Below are 24,854 nucleotides of genomic sequence, written 5' to 3'. Positions count from 1 at the left end.
CACACACACCCCCCCAGTCCCCACATAATGGTCTACCCCCAGCTGTGAAATGGTTCAACAGCTCAGCTCCTAAAAAACAGTACTTTAACCAGTTTATGTTGGGGCATTTTTTGGCATCACTTTAAAGGGAATAGCAGCTGGATTGTAACACGTTGGGAGAACCCTTTTCAATTTATATATATCCACTTCTGTCATTTGAAAGTGCCCTGCTGAGGCTCTCCTAAGGACAAAACATACTGTACAATTATTGCACTATCCTTCATTCACGAGTTGCAGCCATGTTGTTCCTGCCATTTTCTCCGTTAATTTAAATTTCATGGAACTTATCTGTAAAATTTGTGTTTTTGCTTTCATCTCGTTTTCTTCGCCCGATGACAGCGTGAGAAAAAAGAAGGGGAGCGTCAGGTGTTTGGACAGTGTGCCGTCGGTGTTATTGGGTTCTTTATCTTCCCAGCTGAAGGAATTGAAAAGTATAGAATTCAATGATTAAGAGGCCTGCTGTGTGCTTGGTATGCTGTTTATTAGTGCGCGGATCCCAGTGAAGCTTCTGTCGGAGAATCTGTGTATTATTTCAAGCTCATTCCTGAGTTTTTGTGGCAAAATCACTGCTTGTTTTTCCACTGTTCAAAAACCCGATGCCAATGTTGATTATACCTTATTTGATTATGTTATAGCTCCTTATCGGAGTATCACTTTGCACTTTTTCCTGACCGACCTCGAGGCCTTTTTAGGGCAGGTCAGGTAAATCATATTAATTCTAAATATATCTATTTTTCTGCATGCACGACGCACTTAATGTTGCCTGAAGGCAACGGGTCATATAATCTGACGGGTCACACATTATTGTGCAACACCGGCTTCTCAATCTATTACAAATGCCACAAACTCCTACTTAAACATGACAGATGATAGATAAATATTGAAGCAAGGCCCTTGTCGTTAGTCCCTTGTTCCCCTCCTGCAAGTATTTCTCAGTTGCTGCATTGACTTGTGTGAGGTTTATCCACATGTTGGGAACGTTGAAGGTGGTCCAAGTGAGTTAACAACTGTGTCGCCGAGGTAACGTGTGTTTGTATACGTCACCGTTTATTTTTTATGCGTCCGCACCAACGATAGCTGAGACCAGAGACCAGAGACCAGATGTTTTCGGGTCTTCCATTCCTGAGAGAATTTCTTCAAATGTGGCACAAACGTCAATCTGGGCACAAAGATGAACTCAATAGATTTTGGCTAATTGTGACAATTTCACACAAATGTCTAATAAAATGATGAAGCGATGAGATGTTGGACAGACATGGATGGCATAATTTTTGCAGACCCCCCGTGGTGTCAAATGAGACAAAAGAGACTTTCTATCTTATCTATTGTGAAGGAAAGCTTCGGTAATGGGATGTGTTGGCCAAAGAGCTCACGGATCCAAAATGAAACCGGGTATCTGACCCATCCTTATTCATGTGTGTTTGTGTTTGTGAGAGGCTCTGCTGTGGATAAAGCCTTGAGGCCACTGATTACATGCATTGTCACAGAAACAATGTCCTTCACTGTCGCATGTCACTCGTCTATTTGCACATACCTCGACCTTTGGCTTCCTTTGGAGACAGTAAACCTACAGTAGTGATTTTGTGTGCTGTTAGTGGAAAGCTCTGCAATCCTGTTAATGTTGTGACTATTGAATTCAGACTATTGACCAGAGCTGAGTGCTGCTCTCTCTGGACGATATCCATTAACCATTAAAGTAGAGCCTTAGCGGTGCCGAGGAGAAGGGGGAAGAGAGCTGGCCATTAGTTAATTATCTACGGCGTGATGTATGTGGAGGGCAGAGCAACCTGAATCTGCTGCTGACACCAGGGAGACGTTTGAGTCGTCAGTGGTCCTGTTGAGTTTTAACAGGACCTTGGTTGGTTCTAAAGGACAGATTGCTTTCTTGTGTCATGTATTGATACTGTGATTAAGAAAATTAAGTATTTGAAAAGACTATTTTAAAGAGATCGCCTACCCTAATGTTAAAAGAAATAATTTACTTTTATGTGGTAATGTTGGAAAAACACACGTAATCTTTAGAGTTTGTACATGAAGCATTGAGTTGAAGTTCAGGTTAGTTCTTCACTCATATTTGAATATCTGTGTTGATGCCAGATTTAAAACTAGGCTGTGGGAAAATGGGATGTGGCATTTAAAAACACCTTTCACACAGGATTTATGACTTAAATCCCTCTTAGTGACTTGGCTGGATTATGTAATGCACACAATGTGTTTTGTTGTGCTGAACATTATGCAACTTTCCCCCACAGGAACCCGCATCACGTCCAATGAGCGATGCAGACATCAGCAGCTCTTTTTTTGTTTTGTTTTATGAACATGTGAAACAGTTTTAAAGTTCTCTCCAGGTGCAGTTGCTCGTCAGGTTAGAACGGAAAATACCAACGAGCAAGAAGAGGAAAAAAAAGACGCTCATTAAAAGTTGCGGAGCCAACTGTGACTGAACGGTTGCTCTCTGGAGGTGGTATGGTTTTGTGATTTGGACTCATGGTTGCATTGTTCCTGCTGTCTCTACAGGTTGTGAAGAGTTGAGAGAGGACTCTGACATCATTGGGATTTCAGGGAGGAATTCGTCCACACAAGAGGTTGGTGTTTGCCCTTTATTTGCATCTAAACTGACTCCTGACTAGAGCTTTTCCTCAGCAGATGTAGGACCCTTTGGACTTGTGTAGACCAACAAAACAAACCGGTTTCCTGCTTTTCTTCCTATGATATTATTGGGGTTCCTGGCACCTGCCTGTTATTGGTGGAAATACCAGCTGTTCCCAATGACCCCTATTGTTCCACGCAGATGTTGTTTAACATCAGTGCTTTCCTACATTAACACAAAGTCATCTGGGAAAGTTAGAACAGCTTTCTCTGCGCTCTTCTCACTTGTTTCACGTCGGCGAGGCGATGTACAGTTGCGAAAAAGAGTTGTTTGCGTCTTGCTGCCACTGATCAATTGTATCTGATCAATCCACATCGACACAGTCCTGATGATTAGCTGAGATTTATACTAAATAATAATACTTAAGGAACTTCACCTTCCTTATTTAGTCGTGCATATTTATTGTTAAAGAGAAAGAATCAGCTTATCAAGTATTTGAACACAAACAATTTAATTTAAGGAAACTTTTGCAGATGGTTAAATTACACTGAGAGGTGTCTCTAATAAACTGTTGTCTGATTGCATATTTTCCACTTTACTACCCTGTGAATCATCTTTTGGGACCTCTGTTTTAAATCATTTTAGTCAACTGAAGGTGAAGTTCACGCTGTGTTTTCCTTTGTCTGCCTCGCTGACTCATGAAATCTGTCCGGTGTATTTATCTGGATGGAGTAGGAAGTTGTGGGCATTGTGGGGGTGTCCATGTTTTTCCAATACGGAGGAAAACAACAGAGTGAGAGCTAATGAGCAGGGACCACCTGTGAAGGTTTCAAAGTGGAAAGCCCCCCCCGCTAAGATAATAAACAGAAGAATCGTTTGTCCCTTTGCTCTGAAAATAGGGAGACACTTCCTGTTATCTCACACTTGTTTTTGACTGGACCTCCTTTGTCTTCATGCTCTATATTGGGATGCATTAATGGGAACAAGCTGCCACTCTTATATCTTATCAGGAAGATCGTTAAAGAGCTGTTAACCTCGGTTAATAAACTCTTGAAATATGAGACATGACAGTTTTAATAAATCCTGCCATGTCAGCTCTAAATCAGACAGATTTCTCCGTTTGTGTCTGCAGGATATCGCAATGTTTTGCCTGAATCTGACAGGTTTTTTGTGATTTTCTTTTTTTTATAGAAGAAAAGCGTGACTCTTCGACAATCATGTCTTTGTCTGGAAGTGAAAGCGCTCACTCGACTCACTTTACTCCCCCTGAAACCGGTCTGACAAAAGTAGCACGCGTCTTCATTTCTCAGCCTCCCACCTCCTCGTTTTGTCCTCTCGCCGTCTCCTTTTCACTCGGCGTCTCCCCTCATTTGTCTCCGTCCCTCGCCTCCTCGCCTCCTACGTGCGCCGTTAGCGTTTGATTTGCCGAGAGCCTGCGAGCGGGGAGGGGGGGATATCACTTGATACTTTTATTATGCGTAACTCGAGAGAGTCCGGTGCCAACGTTCCTCGCCAGTGCTTACTTTTGATTTTGAGGAGGGGGTATCAGGTTAAGCTTGGAGTTGCCCACAACAGCAACGTCTCCCCTCCTGTCCCTCGGGGGGGGGGGGGGGGTTTGGATAAAGCAGCCAGAGAGGTCTCAGTTTGCAGGGGAGTTTGTGTCAGAGCCACAGGGAAGTTAGGATTAAACTGCACTCATCCCAAATACAAAACACAGTGGGAACAATGCCTTTAGCCTTCCAGAGGAGAAGGGCCAAACCCCGTCCACCCAGCTCAGCACAGTGACTGATTTCCTGAGTCTGGCCTGGGAAACAAAAGCACGGGGATTTGAAGTGGAAGGACCCCCCCCCCCCCCAGTGTTTATGGTCCCCGGGGCTCTGTGCAGGGCTACGGTGGGGCTGGAAATGGTTAAGCATAATGGAGACAGTGTTAGACCTGAGGGCCCCCAAACTCTCCGGCTCTCTTAACAGTGGGGGGCAGAGGAGAAGTGTCGCCCCCCCCCCCCCCAGTCCATCAGCAGTCAGAGGAAGTAGGTGTGAAGAATGTAGCCCCATATTTCTTAAATTGATATTTCAACTTGTTGAATATTTTCATTACTTAGCACTACGAGGACTATTTCTTTTAACGATAAAAAGTTAACCTCCAGCAAATATCTGGGATCTGATACTTTTTCAATATGAATGTAAATCAAGTGATGCTTGGAAGCATGTTTATAAAATTATCAACAATAATATGAGATTTGTAGTTTGTGGGCTGCCAAAAAGTCTTTTTAACAAGACTAAGAGTCTGCAGTCGTGTTCAGGCACGGCAGTGCTTTGAGCTAAATGCTAATGCTAACACGATGATGTCTACAATGTCCACCAAAATACTCACGCATGCTAACATTAGCTGATTAGCAGTAAACACAATGTACGGCCGAGTTTGATGGGAATGTCACTAGATTTGCAGGTATTTTGGTCAAAAACTGAAATATTTTGCACTAAATTAAAAACATAGAGGATCAATAAACGTATCAAGATTCATCCTCAGGGGACCATAAATGTTGCCCAAAATCCAATTGTTGGTGAGGTATTTCAGTCTGCTGCTAGCATGACTAACACTGTGATAAACCACATTTTATCTGGAGTACTTTTTGTAGCGAAATGCATTTACTGTTTTGGTTTTGCACACAACAAACAGTCGTGATTGTTGTTTGTTGTCGCTCCTTCAGGGCGCCGTGCCGTTGTGATGGATGTTATCTCTGTTTCTGTTGATGTTCCTCGGCCTCTTCAATCCTCAGCTCAAACGAGTCATAATAAAGTAAAGTATCTCAAATAAAGTCAAAATGAAACTCTAGTATCATATATTCAAAAAAGTAATAAAAGGCATACTATAGTATGTCAAAACATTTACATAGAAATCATAGTATATTATTTGGACAAAATAATAACTCTTATGTGGCACAAAATAATCCGTCCACATGATGACTACCTCCCCGTCTGGTCCGGTTGGCCACCCACTTTGAGACCGCTGCGATATGTCAGATGGTCTTTGTTTTCCATCACCCTCTTAACCTTCACGCTGTGGGCCCGCCGCGCGAGGCCTGTCCTGGTCAATATCAGAAGATGAGGGATTGTTGACCTCCTCCTTCCTCCTCCTCGGCACAGCTGAGGAGTTACCCCGTCCCTCCTACTGGAGTGACTCCTGCTCCACTCAGACCAGACCGACACACACACACAGTCAGTCGGATTGCATAAACAGATGTTTCCAGGGGGAACCAATAGAGGTGTGTGAGAGTGTTTTGTGTGCCCCACATGTGTGTTTTTATTATGCTCCATGTATGTATTTGGACTCAAAAAAGGACTCCCGGGATCGGTGAAATTGTTTTCTTTTTCCCCTCATATATTGCAACTTTTTCCTCCCGGCCGGAGGTGTTGCGTCTCTGTTAGCTCCACACCTCTCGCAGGTGTAGTCCCTGCTGACCACAAGCTGTGGGATCTGTTCCCCCGCTCGCGTTATTCCTTTTTAACCCCCCTCCTTCTCTCTTTCCCACGCTCCCGTCTCCAATGTTGGGATTTCCTCACCTTCAGCACATCCGTGTGTTTATCCTCCAGCAGCACCCCCCCTCCCCCCGGCAGAAAGTTAATAAATTAGCGAATACGCCGCAAAGATATCTCCCCAGCACCACGGCGTGTTCGACTGCAACCACCGTTGACAAGAGCGTTAATGGTTAAAAACGATGTGGCGTGACCCCGCTGGGGGAAAATGCATCTGTCTCCTGACCTCAGCTGTCATATTACATGAACGGATCAGTGTCCAAATGTATGAACAGGATCTTGAGGTTGTGAGTGGAGATACGCTATAGCAGAAAAAACATTTCATGCAGCTTTACAAAGAAATGTCTCTTTTCAGCAAGTTATTTTTTACGTTAAAGTCATGGAAGGAGACGGTACGAGGGCTGGATGTTGTTGACCTAAAGGTGTCGGTAGCACTGGGCATTGAAAACTCTGAATTCTTTGTCTTTTGAGTTGATATAAATCAAAATGTGGCCGATTATTTTGGCAAAATTCTTGTGTTTACACAACTTTTAACACAAGACACCTTTGCCTTCTTTTTGATAATCAACAAAAGTTTTTTTTAACAGGAAAACATGTTAATATTTCTGAAAGTGAGGTATGGAAACGGTTGGTACAGAACACCCAGCCCTGCCCAGGCTGTGAGCTAGATGTTGAACATCTGTCTTTGGGCCTTGAAGTGGCCAGATGGTTGTAGCTGCTCCCTCTGTGGGATTCAAGCTGAGCTCAGGCTTCTCTGATTGCACCGAGAAACGACTGTACGTTAGTGGAGACTCCAACAATCCATTTGTCTCTCAGGATCTGCTTTCAGGCTGCACATTTGAAAAGTTAAAATAGGAAAAGGGCATGCTGTCTACATCCATACGCTACCATCAGGTATGCTATCCTCGTCTCGAATTTAATGGAGCACTTCAGAGAGCAAGTCATTATCTTTTTCCTCAACTGGAAACTCGTCTGAGCCAAATAATCCATCCGTCCGTCCGTCCTCCTCCCTCAATGAACCCTGCCGTAGCCTCTTCAGGGTGGCTGGACGCTGACGTAACACTCGGATTGAAAACACGTGGAGATAAAAAAAAACTCATTCAGATATCTGCGAGGCACATCTGGGAATCATGCGTCGACACACGAGCCAAAAATCAAGCATTTGGTTTGTGTAGTGTGAAATCACTTCCTGGCCCGGCTCTGAACATCCAGGTCACGGGTTTATAGACACGGAACACTTTGCTGTTTCCGTCGTTGTCATGTTCATGACTTCGTTTTACGATGTCATGAAAAGACTTGTGTTCTTCTGCAGATGCTTTATGCACCATTGTGTGAAATACTTGAGTGACACTTGAGACCTCTTGAAAGCCTCAACAGCAAAACTTTGGGGTGTCTCTGGAAAAACCATCACTTGCAAGTGTCACTAAAAATGCTTTTTAGAAGTTCACTATGTCCAGCATTGGCTTTACTTTTTAGAACCGGAGGTTGTCACCTGGTCGGTTTGTAGAAACGGAGGCGAGTCTGCTGCGTGGATTCTGTTGCAGAACAGTTGTTGTGTAGTTGTGTTAGAGGCCTGAATGTTAATGAAACCATCCTTGGTGATGTGTGTGTAAAGCTTAGATGATAGTCTTGGCTTGCATCTATTAAACCTACATCTATTGTGTATAGAGTCTGTGTAAGACTTCTGCACCTGGTATTTTGCACACTGTGGATGAAGAAGGGTTGTTGTGATTCACCAGTACTGTCAAAGTAAGAACACGACAAGATGTTTCATGTTAAGAACACTTCATAAAATATCTTCATCCGCTTCTTAACCTGAACTGTCAGTTGGATTTTCTTTTCACCCACTTGTTATCTGACTGTTATCAGTTTTCACTCTGCTTTGCTTCACACTCATCCCCTCTCTTCAGATCTACAACATGCTATTGATCATAGTCTGTCAAGGACAGATGGATTACCAGCCGGGCTCGGTCGAATCTGTACCAATGATGATTTAACCTGGCATGTGTGCATGTGTGCGTATGTGCTGGGGCCTTCCTCAGATCTTCTGGTCTTTTGAAGTGAGGGTCTGCTCTGCGTCGCTTTTTTTCTCGAGGGCTGCACAAGGGAAATCTCCCGGAGCATCTTTCGTGCAGCACCGTCGGCTTTCCATTAGCCTGTAAGACGATATGTGGTCAGCCTGTGTCTGATCTGTATCTGTATTTCCACATCAACAAGATGTGAGAACGAGGTCCGCTCGCAGTCAGGTTGGCTTCAGATGCAGCCGAGAATATAAAGTCCAGTTGAGATATTTTAGATTTGTTTGACTCTAAAATAAGCTGCAAACTGCTGCTAACTAGCTTAGTGTTTACAGTAACTGAGCATTACTCCTGAGGCTGAGGAGCTGCTGACTATGTTAAATATTGCCTATTGGGCCTAGATGCTACTAGCACAGTTTAGGCTAACGTTAGCAGCTCTGCTCTACTATTTACTGGATAAAGGGGAAGTTTACACTCCAGCAAAGTTACCGAAGATAGCGCTGCGTCTGCCAAACACATCCTCATCCTAAAAGAGTTTTGTCTTCTAACCTTTAAAAGCAAAAATATAGTTGTTTTAATTCATAAACAAGTGTTTAAGCTAACAGCAGCCAAACAGGCTAACAAGAATAATGCTGTTTCTTCTGCATGGATCGTCAACTGGTGCTAACTTTTTGCTTGCTACATGTTAGCATTAGCCTCAGTGTTTTAGCATGATATCATTTATAAACCATAAGCCATAAACTGAATATTCAGAGGAGGAGCGGGGTCGTCTTCTGATTGGCGGTTCGATCCCCGGCCCATGTCGATGTGTCCTTGGGCAAGACACTTAACCACAAATCCTGATGGGCAGGTGGCACCTTGTGTGTGAATGGGTGTGAATGGGTCAATGACATGTAGTGTTAAAGCGCTTTGAGTGAAAGGGGCAAAAGGTTCATTTAACATTCAAAAAAAAAATCTCGTTATGAAATGTTTCAGCCGGCAAAATCTGCAGTTGCCAGCTAGAAATGGAAAGTCTGCTTTTGTTTACTTCTGTCTGAAATCAAGGAGCCATTGTTTGAGAAATGACTGAGTTCTGTGTCGTAAACTTTAAGGAGAGCTTGACAGGCATAACAACAGTATCTAAGGGCAGGGCTGCTTTGCAAACAGAGAAAAGGCTCTTTTTGTGATATTCCAGACATTTTAGTGTGGCCTTAAAAAGGTCCATTAACCTCTTCCCATCCAACTCGCAACCACAGGGTGAGAATGAGTCACCAGGATTTATTGGAAACTGGTCAATGGTTTTTAGGATAAATGCATCTGGGTTTGAAAAGGAACTATTTTTGGCTTTTGACTTCCATTCAAACTGATAAGAAAGGCCTCTTCCTCGGGCTTTCCACGCTGCTTTCGGCCTATCGGCTTCTCTTCCTGTTTGAGTCGGCCCCCTTTTTTCCGGCCTCCATATGGAACTCATTTGTTCTCCCCGTGTGTGAGCGACTACAACAGTCGGACGAACGCCGTAACCGACTGCAGTGTTGGATGAATGCATCCCACTGCTGCTGTCAGTAGTCCTGGGACGCTTTGCTGCTGAAGCATCTGCTCTATCGGTCAGTTAACCGGGCAGAGACGTTATGTACAAACCAATTACAGAAACTAGTTGTGCACTATAGATGCTTTAGAAGTCCACACTAGTCATGTATTTTTGTGTTCTTTTAAACACACTTTAATATGATGTTAAACTAGCAATGTACTCCCGAGTCCTATGTTATATTCACAATAATACAGCGTACCAGCTGGTGGTGCAAAAAGTACTCTGATATATTACTTAAGTAAAAGTAGCAATTCCACAGTGTAGAAATTTTAAAAAAGAAAAGTAAAAGTATTAGCATCAAGTACCAAATGTAAAATAATTCACTTTGCAGAATTTCAGAATAATATATATTTGATTATAGGATTATAATAATGAAGAATTAATTTGTTTATCACTTTCATGGTGCAGCTGGTAAAGCTGGAGCTCATTTTAATTGTTAAATACTTGCAGGTATCTTGTGACTTTCACCAAAAGAATCAATAAAGTCTTCATCTATAATAATACATCGTCATTTATTTGTTTATTTATATTTTGTATTATTTATCTGAATCTGCAAAGTAACTAAAGGTATCAAATACATGTAGTGGATTAAAAAGTACAACAAGTAGTGGAGTAGAAGTAGAATACAATGGAAATACATAATTAAAGCACGAGTACCTCCAAATTTAAGTACAGTATTTGAGTAAATGTACTTAGTTACTTACCACTACTGCTTTAAAGTAACACATAAAGATGACACTAGTTGTTTACTTGTAATATGTATTAAAATAACAATGGCAATAGAGCACGTTCACTGTTCTGTGAGGTTGTTTTAAGTATACAAACGTTTAGTTTAGGTTCAGATGTTTTTTTGTAAATTAAGTGAAAATGTAACTCTTCTTTAGGCTGATGATAAGATGTTGGCCTTGGCTGATTGAAAGTGTGCAGCAATGAAAACCGAGAGAGAGAAGGTGAGAGAAACCGAGGAAGAGGAGAGATCCTCTGCAGCTCCAGCTCTTGTTATTTTAACCCAGATTCAGCACTGAAATATGGCCACCATGTGGACTCTCTCTCAAGAAATGTGGCTCCAGTGTTCGGGGGTACAACCAATCAGAGGAGACGTGGCCATCCAGGGGGGAGGGACTTAGGGGAGGGTCCGGGAGTCAGGAGTCTGAGAGAGAAGCATTAAAAGTGTGTGAACAGAGGAGGAGAGTCAGGGCAGAGGAGCCACATCTCAAGGAGAGCTGGACTATCCAAAGACAAATGGAGACAGGTTGGACTGTTGTTTTAATTACCTTATCCTGCATTAATTCCCTCATTCATACTAACTGATGTGATAGGATGTAAATATAATGTTTAAGGTCTGAATCACAAGCTCCAGCATGCTGTGCAGTGTGCAAGTGTTTGGAAGGACTTCTGTTATCACTATTAGAGTAATCCTCCTTAAATAACAGACTTAAATCTGTCATTGAACGCCTGCAAAAGAGCCACAAAATAATACAAAACCAGTGTTTGTTGCTGCTGTTTGACATCCGACCATGTGGTTTCTCTTTGAGCCGTTATGAGACCAGAAAGTGTGACTGGACGAGTGTTTGTCGTCCTCCGTGACCAATCGTCTCCTGCATTCCCTTTCAGTAGCTGCAGGGGCTTCTCATTCAAACAGATCCTCACAGATTATAAGCGCTCCCTTTGTTTTAAAATTGCTTCCCTTGTTGGGTCACATGAGCCAAGAGGCTGGACAATGCAAGGGAAATTTAAAAGAAGAAGCTGTTTGCCGTTGGATAATATTTATCCTAATGAGTAGATGCTTCTAATCGTTGTAGAAGCTCATCATAAACTCTCCGTAAACTCCTCATCCAGCTCTGAAGAAACGCTCTCCATGGTGACGCGTTGCTCCGGTCGAGGCTTGTCTATAGACATGTAGATTGTTTCCGGTCAGTGGCAGCGTGGAAAGGCGTTTCCTGCTGTGTTGTTGCTGTGATAAGAGCAAAGGCTGAGTGGACACTTTGAACAGCAGTTGTAGTCGCAGCTGAAAGGGGATGGCAGCGTTGGTCCTGACTGAAATATATCTAAACTACTATTTGATGGATTGCCATGAAATTTGGTGCAGATGTTCATGATCCCCAGAGGTTGAATCTTAAAGACTTTGGTAATCCCCAAACTTTTCCTGTTGTGCCACCATTAGGTTGCCATTTTTGGCTAATAATGACATGTCTTGACAATTACTTGATGGATTGCCATGAAATTTGGTGCAGGTATTCATGATCCCCAGAGGTTGAATCCTAAAGACTTTCTTCTGATTTTTCCATGAGGTTTTGTGTCTGGTCATCACAGCTATAGAGTGCTAAAGTCCAGAGATGAGATGAGATGAGATGATCTCTGCAGGAATCTGAGAAGAATTGACATGAAATTTGGAACATACATTCATTTCCCCCTTAGGATGAATTATAATAACGTTGGTGATCCCCTGACTTTTCTTCAGACCCATCGTTTCAAATTTTTAATACTTTGGTTTATGACCGAATACCTGCTGTACTTTCTGTCTCGCACTAATTGGCAGATATTAGCATGCTAACACGCCAAACTAAGACGGTGTACATGCTAAACATATCTGCCAAACATCAGCATGTTAGCGTTGGCATTGTTAGCATCCCGACATCAGCATTAAGCTCAAAGCTTCAGCTGTAGACTTGTTTGTTTCAGTGTGCGTTTTAATGGTCTTCCTTTAGCATCTTTAACAGACCATAGATTAGTTGTTATTCAAGATGAGTAAAGCCTAGCTCACTCTTTGGGGTAGCATGTGTCAGATGGCTGGGAGTCTCATAAGTGTGTGCATGCATGTGGATCAGCATTGGGGGTCAACGGGGTGGTGGGTGCAGTCTGAAGCTTGTAAACTCTTCTGTGTATGTAAACCGAGCCTCAGATAATGCTGGTCTCCCCCCCGGGTTACTCCCGGAGTATCAAGGACATCATAAATCCACCTCGAGCCTCACATATGTGGACTACCATGCTGCGCTCTATCTTGGGAAACTTGTGTTCTTGAAACAAATCTGTCTGTCTGGGCCTCTGTTGTGACAAATACCAGGTACATTAATAGAACCAGACTTGTTGTGGATCTACTAACCCACATTCAGCTCTCGGCAAACTGAGACCGGCTAGCAGGCACGTGATGCAAACATACTGCAGCCGAGCAAGGTCAGAGGTTAAGTGTCCGGGTCTTCAAAGCTCCATATCTCCCCAGCTGGTTCAAATTGTTTCAGCTCCAAAGTGTTTTCCAACAGTATTCCTGTCAGGGAGGAATTAGCGTTCGCAACCGGCCGGCAAATGTTTGACCCCAAAGCTGCGTTTGTCTTAAATCCTGACGTCAAACACAAGTCTCGTCAAAGGACTTCTAGGACTCAACGGTCTTTCCGTGCGAAGTGGGGGGGGGGGGGCTAGGGGTAGGGGTGGGACGAGTTTCAAAAAGTCCAGCCAGTGAATGCGCTCCTGCATCTGTTCCTGCATCTGTTCACGGTGACGCAACGAGAACAGTTTGTGATTCATAAAATTAATTTTGGTTTCAAATCCTCAGAGGCGGCTGTCTGTGCCTGCTCTTATGATGTCATCTGTCCAAACACACTCGACGTTAGCACACACACACACACACACACACACACACACACACACACACACCGCCCTGTGCTGTAAGAAACCACAGATCAGAAGAAAGGGTGGAAAAAAAAAAGAACTGTTGTTGATATCTCGACAGGTTGACAAAGATCAAAGTTTGTGTGACGCTCTAACTCGCTCACACACTTTGCCGGGACGTCCCACAAGGGACGGCTGTGGCTCCAGTGACCCGTTGCTTTAAGGGGCTCGACGCGAGCGATGGAAACCTCACAATGCGGGCGGCATACGTGTCAACAGCAGGCCCCCGGATCCCTCTGCTGCGCTGCCAAAACACTGGTCGGAGAATGACTACCGGAGTCCCAGGAGGCGGCAGAAAAGAAAGAAAAGAACCAACTGTCAGCTTCGGCCCGGAGCTGCATTTATAACACACACACACACACACACACACACACAAATGCCTGTATAAGGCTTTCAAACGTCTGCTCAAATTTGTAAATGTCTCTCATAGATAAAATCTCATAACTTAAATAGAAGTAGTGTTTTGATCTCTCGAGATCCTCCGGGGATCCTCAGGGCCTTGGATAAAGGATGATGAAAAGGTTCTCTATCGTCCGTTTACTGGAATGTGTGTTTTTACTTTGTCATCGGAAATAAAGGCGTCGCTTCATTTAAGGAAAAAACTTCATACAAGGTGTGAAAATGAGGCCCATAATTTGCGTGTAATTTTTGTATTAGTGAAATAGGCCGGTTTATAACTCAGTCAGAGACACTTACGTCAAGGACTGGACATTTTAAAGCACACGGTTATACAATGGAAAAGACTTATTTCAGTGAAGATCCCGAGAGGAGAATTCAACTTTATTAATACAGCGCCAAATCAGTTATCTCGGGGCTCTTTTCTTGAGTTGTCTTTTTTTAATGAACCGACACCATTTGCAGCTTCCTCATTGTACGTTGGTGTCACTGACTCAGCAGTGCAGCGGGGTCGATGTCACTGAGGTTATCAGCAGACAGCCGGACAGGCCGCTGTGTTATCAACCGTCGGCTGACCCCCGGGTCAGCTGAGTGGGATGCTTGATGAGAGTCCCCCAGCTTGTTTTTCCTGTCTGTTCTGCATCCGCTTCTCCATTTTAAACCCTAACTCACCTTCACCTCCACGACATGCATAATGTTTTTCTAGTTTTCATCTTTGCAAACTCAGTCGCAAAGCAGAGTGCCCTGATCCCAAATCCTTTAATGTAAACACAGCGAAAATAGAAGAGGCCCAGTTCAAACAAAAACATCCCCACACAATTAAACCTTCTCCTGAAGATCCCTTCCTCCTCTCTCTGCTGCTCCTCCACACTTTCCTCGTTCTGCTTTGCAGAAACAGGAGAGCTGCACTTCCTCAAATAAAAGGACTGACTTAGAGCTTCTTTTTATACATGCAATTACATTTCTTTTTTATGCACGCAATTAAATCCCTCCCCCTGTTGTTCTTGTCCCTGTTTTATCTCTTAGGTGTGTCTGATGTGACGCCAGCGGGCTGGCTCAGGGAGCGCAACTTCAATACAATGTAGACGCCAAAAACCAGACAGAATAAGAGTCTGAAGACCGAGCCGACAGAAGGAGGGCGACTTCAAGGAGGAGGTAGAACAGCTGTGGGACGAAACGACACCTGCCAGAAGATAAGAAGCGAAAGGAGAAGCCGAGAAGGAGAAAAAAGAGGGAAGCTGCAGACTGTGAATCATTGACGGGAACCCTTTGTGTTCAGCGGCGTCGCCTAACTCACTCGCCACAAGTGCTCACTCGCCCTCGCATCTCCGCCGGAGAAGCATCGCACCCTCAGCTCTCGGGTCTTTTGAAGGGGCCTCCCGCGAGACTCCAGCCGCCGTCAGCATGTGCCATGTCATTGTCACCTGCCGCTCCATGCTGTGGACTCTGCTGAGTATCGTGGCCGCGTTCGGAGAGCTCATCGCCTTCATGAGCACCGACTGGCTGGTGGGATTCCCCCGCACGCCCGATGCCGTCTTCGGCCCCCATGGGGCCACCGCGGCCGGAGAGGCCTACAGGCCCACTCTGGGCATCTACGGCCGCTGCATAAAACTGCCCCACCTGAAGCGCGGAATACTGTGCGGACCGTATGCGATACACTTTGGGGAGATTGCCAGCGGGTTCTGGCAGGCCACGTCCATCTTCCTGGCGGCGGGGATCCTGCTGCTGTGTGCCGTGGCGTTCATCTCGGTCTTCACCATGTGCTTCCAGAGCATCATGAAGAAGAGCATCTTCAACGTGTGCGGACTGCTGCAAGGGATCGCAGGTGAGCACAGATCTAATGATTACCTTTAGAATTTCTACCGTGTTAGATTAGAAAACAGTATGCATATTCTTCAGGGACAGAAGGTAGTAAACAGACTCAGGTTTGTGTTATTGAACGAATAGTCTGAAGGCGCCAGTATAGTTCATCAGAACTGCTTGTCGGATGGTCAAACCGCTTCAGAAATGAATTGGGGGGTCCAATCCGTCAATCTGACATCCGCACCCGACTTTACTGATTTAAAGAGAACAGGAATCTCGGAAGCCAACTCGGTCCGTCTAACCTTTAATTGTCTCTCTTCATTCCTGCGGTGTCCGACGTTTATCAAGGTAAATTAAAAGTTCTACTTTCAGCCGAACACTTTCATTACGAGCACCACAGCTCCCACCGCTAGAATGATGTGTTTGATTCTCACGGAGCCCTCTGTGAACCTTTACCCCAAGATGGTCAGAAGTTTTTCTTTTTCTTTTTTTCCACCCACGGAGCAACTGCCACCCAAATATTTACTTTCCACCCAGTCAGCTGGAGACTCTCGATCCCAAAACAAAACGAGTTGAACGCGCCTGCGTATCTGTGTTTGTGTGTGAAGAGTGCGTGTCCTTTGGTTGTGGCCACTTTGACTCAACGTGGTGAGTTATGGAAGGGAGGAGGCCATGAGATCATGCTCGCTGAACCTCCTCTGTCTCCCACAGCTCTGTGGTGGTGGTGGTGGTGGTGGTGAAATGGCCGTCCTCCCCCACTGTTGTTTATTTGGTGCAGGCCCAAACAGAAAAAGGTGGGCGTGTGGTGAAGGACATGCCAAGCTGTAAACTCGGCTCAGTGCGGCCCTGCTGACCTGAGAGAGCGCTTAAATCATGTCTGCCGGAAGGCTCTCTCTGCTCCATAAGCCTGGAACAACTTAATGTGAATGTTTAGTCAGGACACAATAAGTGTTATTTCTTTTAGTAGGCTAGTTAGATTGAGTCAGATGTAGGGTTCAGACGATATGAATTTGTAACTTCCTCTTTATTACTGCATCTCTTCTGCGTTAGGTATTTGTGTGCGATGTTGTAAATCAATGAGCAGGACCCCTTAAAGCCAATATTAGATTTTTTGATTATTTCCACATACTGTTCCGCTAAAGGAGCGCTAAATATGCTACTTTCGGTTTAGCTTCTGAGCTATAAGGAGGCGAAGGAGTTTGAACACCATGAACTATGAACACCAACAGCAGAGAAGTGAATCATGTTTTTTTTTATTGCTGTGAGTTTCTATTGGGTTCTATTGTAATTGTGCGAATCCAAGCAGAGTACCGTATTTTCCGCACTATAAAGCGCACCGGATTATAAGGCGCACCTTCAATGAATGGCCTATGTTAGAACTGTTTTTATATATAGGGCGCACCGGATTATAAGGCGCATAGAATAGAATAGCGTCGTAAACGTGTCTCTTGAAAGGTGCCATTTTGGGGTCTTTATACACACAAGTGGTGTTGGACTAGGAGTAAGCACAGTACCGGTGTTTACCGCGGTGCGGCTTTGTAGTTTACCAGTCGTACTGAAACATTTTGACAGAGCGCCGTGTACAACCAGTATGGATCAACCAATTAACCAATTGATCCATATATAAGGCGCTCCGGATTACAAGGCGCACTGTCGTTTTTTGAGAAAATTAAAGGCTTTTAAGTGCGCCTTATAGTGCGGAAAATACGGTAGATGTTTTCTGCAAGCAATGCCGGACTTCAGAGTCTCCTTTCAAGTCGACAGACAATCAATAATTAACAGATTTTTTTATTTGGAGTATAAGTTTGACCCTTGTTCTTACGCCTGTCAAGCTTCCCGTTCTCGCACCAGCAATTTGTAGTAATTATTTTAAACAATCTTTGATTTGGGGTCTTTTGATGACGGCCATCTGTTTTGTCATCTGAATCTTATTTCCTGCAGATTTGATCAGCTGTAGCTAGCTAGCTAATTAATGCCGAAACCTCTGTCTCTACTAAGTTTTCGACTGACTCGCTTTGACGACATAAATGCAACTGAAATTGCACTTGATGGATACATACAGTACTAATATAATATAATATTCTAATCGATAACTCTGTTCAGAAAAGTGTAGAAATGGAGTGTACTCATAGCCCAGCATAGAGTTACATAACCTGCATTTATATTTACCATCTAAATAAAGCTCTGGGAGTCTGGCTTCAGTAATGAAAATGGGGAAATGCACCGCTGAGTCTCCTCATTGTGAGGACGATGAGGAAGAGGATGAGGAAAGGGGGCGAGAGAGGAGCCTCAAACAGCTGCTGAGGAGGCGGGAGGGCTTCCTTCGTTGCCTGTGGAGCTGAAGGCCGATAACCTTTCACTCATTTCAACCGCAGGAAGAGATAAGACGGAGAACCTGACATCCAACAGTGTTCACCTCTTTCACCTAATTTCATCCTCGCAAACTGTTGGCCAGCTGGTTTGAGCACCGAGCTGACCGTAAACCCCAATTGACCCTTCGCTAAGCCCCGCCCCCTGCTGCTACTCCATCAAACTGTCAAAGCTACGTTACTATGGAGCCCACACTGTCACTAACTGCACTCTTTGAAGAAGTATTATCTTTGGAAAAAACAGACAGAAGGGTCTACAAAATGTGAAGGATATATCCAGGATGTCAAACTGATTCAGCAGCTAAAACATGTTTAAAAAGATAGAGATAGAAGCTAAAGCTACACTTCACCTGAGACAGAAGACAATAAAATTAAGGAACAACAGTGTTCCTGTAAAGCCGGGTAGGTCTTTATTCACTGTTACAATCATGTGTATACATTCAGTATACCTTCAGCAGCTAGCGTAGCATCGAAGTGCTAACTCATTTAACCACGACTAGCGCCAAATCCCCAAAATTAGCTTGAAAATTTATAAAATCTAAAACCGTTGAATTAGAGTCTACGGATCAATGCCGATTAGTAGTCGGAGTTGGCAGATTTTACACTATGATTGGCCAGTCTGCTTTTTGGGGGCAGGACTTCAAAGTCCAAAGAATGCTCCTAAAACCTGAATAATACAGCATATCCTACGTGTCTTACATCAGGAAAAACCCTGTATCAAATTCTGAATATCATCATATTCTGAATATAAGTGTGCATGTAAATGTAGTCCATCAATCAGTTCAGTGTGTTCTGAGAGTCCTCGGCGTGTCTTCTGTCAAAGGCCTACGAATGATATCACTCTCTCCGATATCCACCGGCAGCGCCGCACCACACCGACTCCCCGCTAATCACTATTTCCACTCCTCGTGCCGACCCTCCGCTGATGAGCAAACTGAAGCCAGACTCGCAGATGTTTGGAGGGAAGTGATTGACCTCAGATGGGAAGATTGTGATGCCGTTGCCAGGGGATGGTCACGTCATTGCACTGGAGCCTCCAAAAGCCCATTAACCTAATCTGCACTCGCACTGATGTCACTTGTACTTTTTTGCTCTTTTGTCCCCTATGACACACTTTCTGCCGGCCAGAGTGTCTCGGATGTCATTAAACTAGACTCAGTTTCAGGTGGTTTTAAGATTTCAGCTGAAGGTAAAGCCATTCCCTTTGCTTTACGTAATCGAATGGCTAAAACAGACGGTCTTCAGTTGAGGGTCACACTTTGAATCCTGCAGGCTCACATACTGTATGTAGAGCCCCCTAAAGGCTTCTTGTAGACTACCGGTGAGTGAATTCTCTGTACATTCATTGAAACGCCGTCCTCACTCATCGTCACTCGTGTTAAACTTCAGCCAAGAAGGGATTAGAGACGAGACGGCAAACAAACTAGGCCGTAAAACTGTTTCAGATTCTTGTTGCCTTCAGGTGGTGAAGGCTTTTATTACCGGCCGTAAACTTTCCCTTCCAGCCGTGAGTCACAGAGCTCGTCACAGGTTTAACCGTTGACCGTGACTCAGCTCCAGGCTGGAACCAGGGGTAAACAAAAAACAAAATGTTTTATTGGAATTGAAGCAGCGTTACTGTGTCATGTTGTTTCTGACTCGAGATAAGACGTGTGACGCAAAAGAGTGAAACAGAACGGCTGACTTTGACTGATAAGAAAATGGGATTCCAATGCTTTTAATAGCTTTTACTGGATATCTGTGTTTACAATGAGGTGTGGCCGTTTCATAATTACTAATGAAGAGCAAATGGGAAATATTAGGAAACCCTTGTTGTTTACAGTCATATATCTGTAATTCTACAATGGGTAAATAATTAAATCATTACTTCTTTAATTAGGAAGCCAGCAGCTGTTTTAAGCAAATAAGCTCTTAAGAACTCACCGAACACGACCTCAGACTACCAGGTAAACCAGTTGAAAAATGAGTGAGTATATGCAGATTTTTTAAACATGGAGAAACCTGCTAAAAATAGGCTAAAGACTCCTTTCCCTTTGCCAGTAGACGAGTATACCTTTCTGATTTTATTCCGGTGTTAACTTTCGACGTCTTGGACACACCAGAGGCAGGGTTAGTAACCAATGAAATTGTTTGAAAAATGTGTGTTTTACAAGGATTAACGAGCATGACTTTAAATGAATGATGCTGTTGCTAATGTTTGAAATACAAAACTGTTTACTAACGTTAGTCACAAAGAAATCTATTATTGCTGCTTTAAAGCTTAAGTATAATAACTACAGCAATCAGCTTTAAAGCTCAGAGTTAATGTCTGATCTGATGCTTAAATCCGTCCTCGTGTCCAAACTTTCTACAACTCAAACTATGTCCACAATTAGGTTTTTATTTGCTCGGTTTAAATCAGTTATTTGTGTTCAGCTTTAATTGAGCCATGTGTTTGATTTATTCGACTACAGTGGAAGATGTACTCTAACCCTTTACTAAAATATCATAGTCTAAAAGTACAGAGGTATAATCAGTAAAATAAGTTAAGTATAAAAAGTAAAAGTAAAATGTTTACCTCCGGCAGGATCCTGCAGTCGGGGCGGGTCGTTACCTTAATTTGGAGGCACCTGGTGAGACCTCCACCAAGGCCAGAGAGACCAGCCTCCTCTGGTTGTGTCTCACTGGTTGGCGGGTTGTTGGATGTGTGAATAAGTGAGTTAGCTTAACATGTTTGCCAAGTCAGCCTCAGAAGGCGATGCTATGTCAGTGCCGTGTTTACAGCTTGGTGCAATAAAAAGTCTATAAATGCAGCTTTAAGAACAAATAATATGCAACAAGACTAAAAGTCTCCGGCCACGTTAAAGTAGAGCTTTGAGGTGTTAACCTGATCTCAACATGCTCTCAGTTACCAGTTCATTAGACACACCTGGCTGCAACTAGTGCACTGGTTCACACATATTGTGGGGTCCACAAAATATTAGAAAACAGCTGCTATTATAACACGAAACAGTTTAACAGCAGCACAAACTACAGCCTCTGAAACGATCATAACGCTGAGTCAACGCCTCTAAAAGTGAACTTTGTAACCTTCATGAAAGTAGGATTTACTGCAGGGCTGCTGTCGTTAAAGCCAAGAACAAACTGGCAACTGTTTACTTCTTATATAAATTCAAACTGTAGGTGATAATGAATAATAATAATAATGAATATCGAATAATAGAGAAAATATTGTTCAGTATTTTACTTTGCCCTCTCGCCGTCTCTTCTCCTTATTTTTGTATTTTTTCCTGGAAAGGAAAAAGGGGTTGCCAGATTTGAGTGCAGACCTGCTGTGCTGTATTACAGGGTGGAGGCTGTGGGAGCAGGGGTTAGAAAGGGGGAGGAGGGGGAGGGGGGGTTTGGTGGCAGGGAGGCATGGAGTGATGGGGGGGAATTGACAGTTTGGAAGTTAACGGAGACAAGAGCCAGTGCAGAGGGAGCAGTGGGGTTGGGAGGGTGGAGCGCAGAGGGATATTAGGTTAGAAGGTCTAGCTTGTGTGTGGGGGGGTCGTCTTAGGAGGGGTGGGGTTGTGAATTAAAACCATACCTTCAATCCATCACTGGAGCCGGTCTGGAAGTCGAGGCAACATGTGGAAAGAATTTATGACCTAGTTTTCATTTCCTTGTTTAATATGATATTGGGTGCTTTTAAGAGGGAGAGAGAAAGGGAGGAAACAGAGAGAGAGAGAGAGAGAATGGAGGAGATTAGGAGAGAGGGAGAGGAGACGGTTTCACCTCCACATTTGTTTTTTTGTTTTTATGAAGCAAAGCAGCGAGACCTAAACGTTCAGACTGAAGCTCTCGTATCCCCGTCTGGTTCATTTATTGTCTGTAATTGTATTATTGTAAACGTTTCCTCCTGAGCTCTGATTGGTCGGCTCAGCTGCAGAGCAGGAACCTCGTGACGTTGAATCACTTGAAGACTGAAGGCTTTATGGTTTTAGTTGATGTGTAATCTATAAGGAGAGCAGAGTGTCACAGTGCTGGAGGAAGTACTCTGATACTTTACTGCAGTAAGAGTAACAACAACAACAGTGTAGAAATATTCTGTTATGAGTAAAAGTCCTGCATTCAAATAACAAAAGTATTAGCATCAAAATATACTTTAAAGAGGACAAAGTAAAAGTACTAATAATGCAGAACGTATATTATATTACTGGAGTATATTTATTGATGCATGAGCTCATCACTTAAATGCTGCAGCTTGTGAAAGAGCTTAATTACTTTATAATTGGATTAGTGCTGACGCGGGGAAAGAATTTCCCATTTGGTAATAATTATTGTCTCAACAGTGCAATATGCACTATTATTGGCTTTATTATTATTGTCATAGAAATAATATAATTAGGTATAATTAGGTAAATTGTTTCTTTTCAATGAGGCTGTATTGCAAACAAAAAACAATAAAGTTTCATTCATTTGTTGATTATATTTTGTATTATTAATCTCAAATAACTTTAGAGGAGAAGAAGTAGAAAGAAGCCGTTTCTTTCCTCTGGTGCTGAACTCGGGTCCCGGTAGTAGAAGGGGGTCAAAGTGAGACAGGAAGTCATTCCATCCAGGACGCCTGGAGGGTCAGCCAGAGACCGGAGCAGGGGGGAAAGCCCCTCATAGACCTCTTTCCTGTTGTTCTCCGACCCGACAGCCACGTGGGTCAAGATTCCGGCTCAGGGTCTCTTCTTTCCTGCCTCACTGGAGGCCTCGCTGTGGTTCTCTTTACTCGCGCTTCATCATCTCGGCCCGACGGGATGCTTTGAATGCCGCGATGGCAGGAAATGTTTTTCGTACCAGAGAACGGTGCCGGTCCCTCAGAAACACAAGCACGTTTGCCTAAAGACGGGGATGTTTAATCAGACACGTTGGTTTAGAGCGAGGGGACGGTGGTCTGTGTTAACGTGGAGGTTATTCAGTGTTAAACGTACCGCTTCTGTCTGATTTAAACACTCTGGCTGTGAAGCTAACCAAAGGAAGTTCTGTTTAGCTTATAGACCATTTCACAGATGTTCCAGTTTATTTCCTGTTGCTGTGTATGCAGATGACATCAGCTGACAGGAAGTAAACATGGACCCTAAGCTGTTGGGCCCCAAACCTCTTTGATTTCAGCGTACTGTAAATATAGAATTTGGACGAGGAAACGTAGAACCAAGCCAGCAGGAGAAATTAGATTTTAAAAGAAACGGTTGTTATTTGCTCTCATCAAAGCCACGTGACTCCATTGACAAAACATTTTATTTTACCTGATCATTGACACACAATATCTCGTTTGATGTCGATATTTTCAATGTATAAATAGTTTGGCAACCCCTGAAATACGATCACATTCTATGTGTGATTATGTCCTTTAGACTGTCTCTAGTCCCCATTGTACCTTTTTAAAATCTTACCTCAGGGTCCGGGAAAGGAATTTGAGAAAAGATTTCTATTTCGAATGAACTTTCTCGCTCGTTTCACGTTGTTTGGCGCCCTAATATTTCTATGCATATTGTATTTTAATAAACGCTCCCTCTCTCTTGTTTCCCTCCTCGCAGGTCTGTTTCTGATCCTGGGTCTGATGTTGTACCCCGCCGGCTGGGGTTCGGACAAGGTCCAGCTGTACTGCGGCGCCGACGCGGCTCCGTACCAGGCCGGGCTCTGCTCCATGGGCTGGGCCTTCTACACCGCCATGGGCGGCACCGTGCTCACCTTCGTCTGCGCTGTCTTCTCCGCGCAGGCCGAGATCGCCACCTCCAGCGACAAGGTGCAGGAGGAGATCGAGGAGGGGAAGAGCCTCATCTGCCTCCTCTGAGAGGCCCAGACACTTTTGTGTAGAAGAAGAAGGAGAAGAAGAGCCACCTGCCCTTCTGTCTTTAATAAGGCCGGCCTGTGAAATGGAGGCCCCCGCATTGTTTACCACTAAAAACCGACTCTTTGTTTGTCTCCGTCTTGTGTTTACGTGGGAGAAATCAACAAGTGCCAAGTTCTTTCTTTCCTCAGTGTTTGTCTTCGCGTTCGTGTTTTAACCGTGTGGACGCCCAGAGAGGCGTGTTCTGTAAATAAGTGTGATGATATATATATTTTGTACATAGTGATGATCGCAGAATGATTGGCTGGGCTGATGATGTCACTCTTGCCTTTTTTTATGCCACCAGACCACGAGCAGCCGACCTGTTAGCTGTCTGCCACGTGTGAGTGTTAGCTCAACAAGGGAACCACTACTCAGTCAGAATAAACTACTCGGAATGAACGGCTCCAGCTCAGAGTGGACGTCCTTTTTAGAAGCTTACAGAATGTACTGTCGTCTGAATCGTTTGTTTTTTGCAGACTCTTGAAATGTATCGACGGAAAAAAATGAGTATTCGCACAGCTTGCACGAGGACGATGAAGCTCCGTGGTGCGTTCTGTTTGTCCTCTTCTTTCTGCAAAAAGAAATCCTGATATGAAGTGAGCTGAACCCCGTGCAGGGTCCCCGTCTGGTCCTCATCCAGCGGACGTCCTGTAACCTGTGCGCAAAGACATGGACATGCACGAGGAAGACGTGAAGTATCGCTGTTTGTTAGTGACGTCTGGTTTCAGGGAGTCTGTGGAGTCGTAGCTGGTGTCCTTCTGCCCAAACGAATAAAGAGAACGGAGAAGAAAATGAGGTTTCAGTTCTTTATACTGTGGAAGCAGTAACTGTGGGGAAGAGGAGGAGGAGGAGGGAAGGGGAGGAGGAGGAGGAGGAGGAGGAGGAGGACGAGGGAGGAGGAGATGCAGCAAGTGGAGCAGCCAGCTTGGTGCTGAGACCTCGGTTTGGTCCTTGAGGTGGGGGTGGGTACTTTTTCCAGCCAGCGGGTGATCAGTTTTTCCACTGATGCAGAACTGTGTGTGTGT

General features: G+C 44.1%; 1 protein-coding gene across 1 annotated transcript; it reads left to right on the top strand.

Moving 5' to 3' along the window:
- Window positions 1-10,897: 10,897 nt before the first annotated feature.
- On the top strand, window positions 10,898-24,621 carry lhfpl2a (LHFPL tetraspan subfamily member 2a). Its single transcript, XM_076080012.1, has 3 exons — window positions 10,898-11,002; window positions 14,839-15,637; window positions 23,534-24,621. Exons 2-3 carry the CDS (start codon window positions 15,217-15,219, stop codon window positions 23,788-23,790), a joined length of 678 nt encoding a protein of 225 aa, XP_075936127.1. The 5' UTR covers window positions 10,898-11,002; window positions 14,839-15,216; the 3' UTR covers window positions 23,791-24,621.
- Window positions 24,622-24,854: the final 233 nt, after the last annotated feature.

This window comes from Anarhichas minor, unplaced genomic scaffold (genome assembly GCF_050575085.1).
Source record: "Anarhichas minor isolate MPS153535 unplaced genomic scaffold, ASM5057508v1 ptg000002l, whole genome shotgun sequence".
NCBI lineage: Eukaryota > Metazoa > Chordata > Actinopteri > Perciformes > Anarhichadidae > Anarhichas > Anarhichas minor.
Note: the sequence above shows the minus strand (reverse complement) of the source record. Positions and strands in the feature narration are given on the sequence as shown.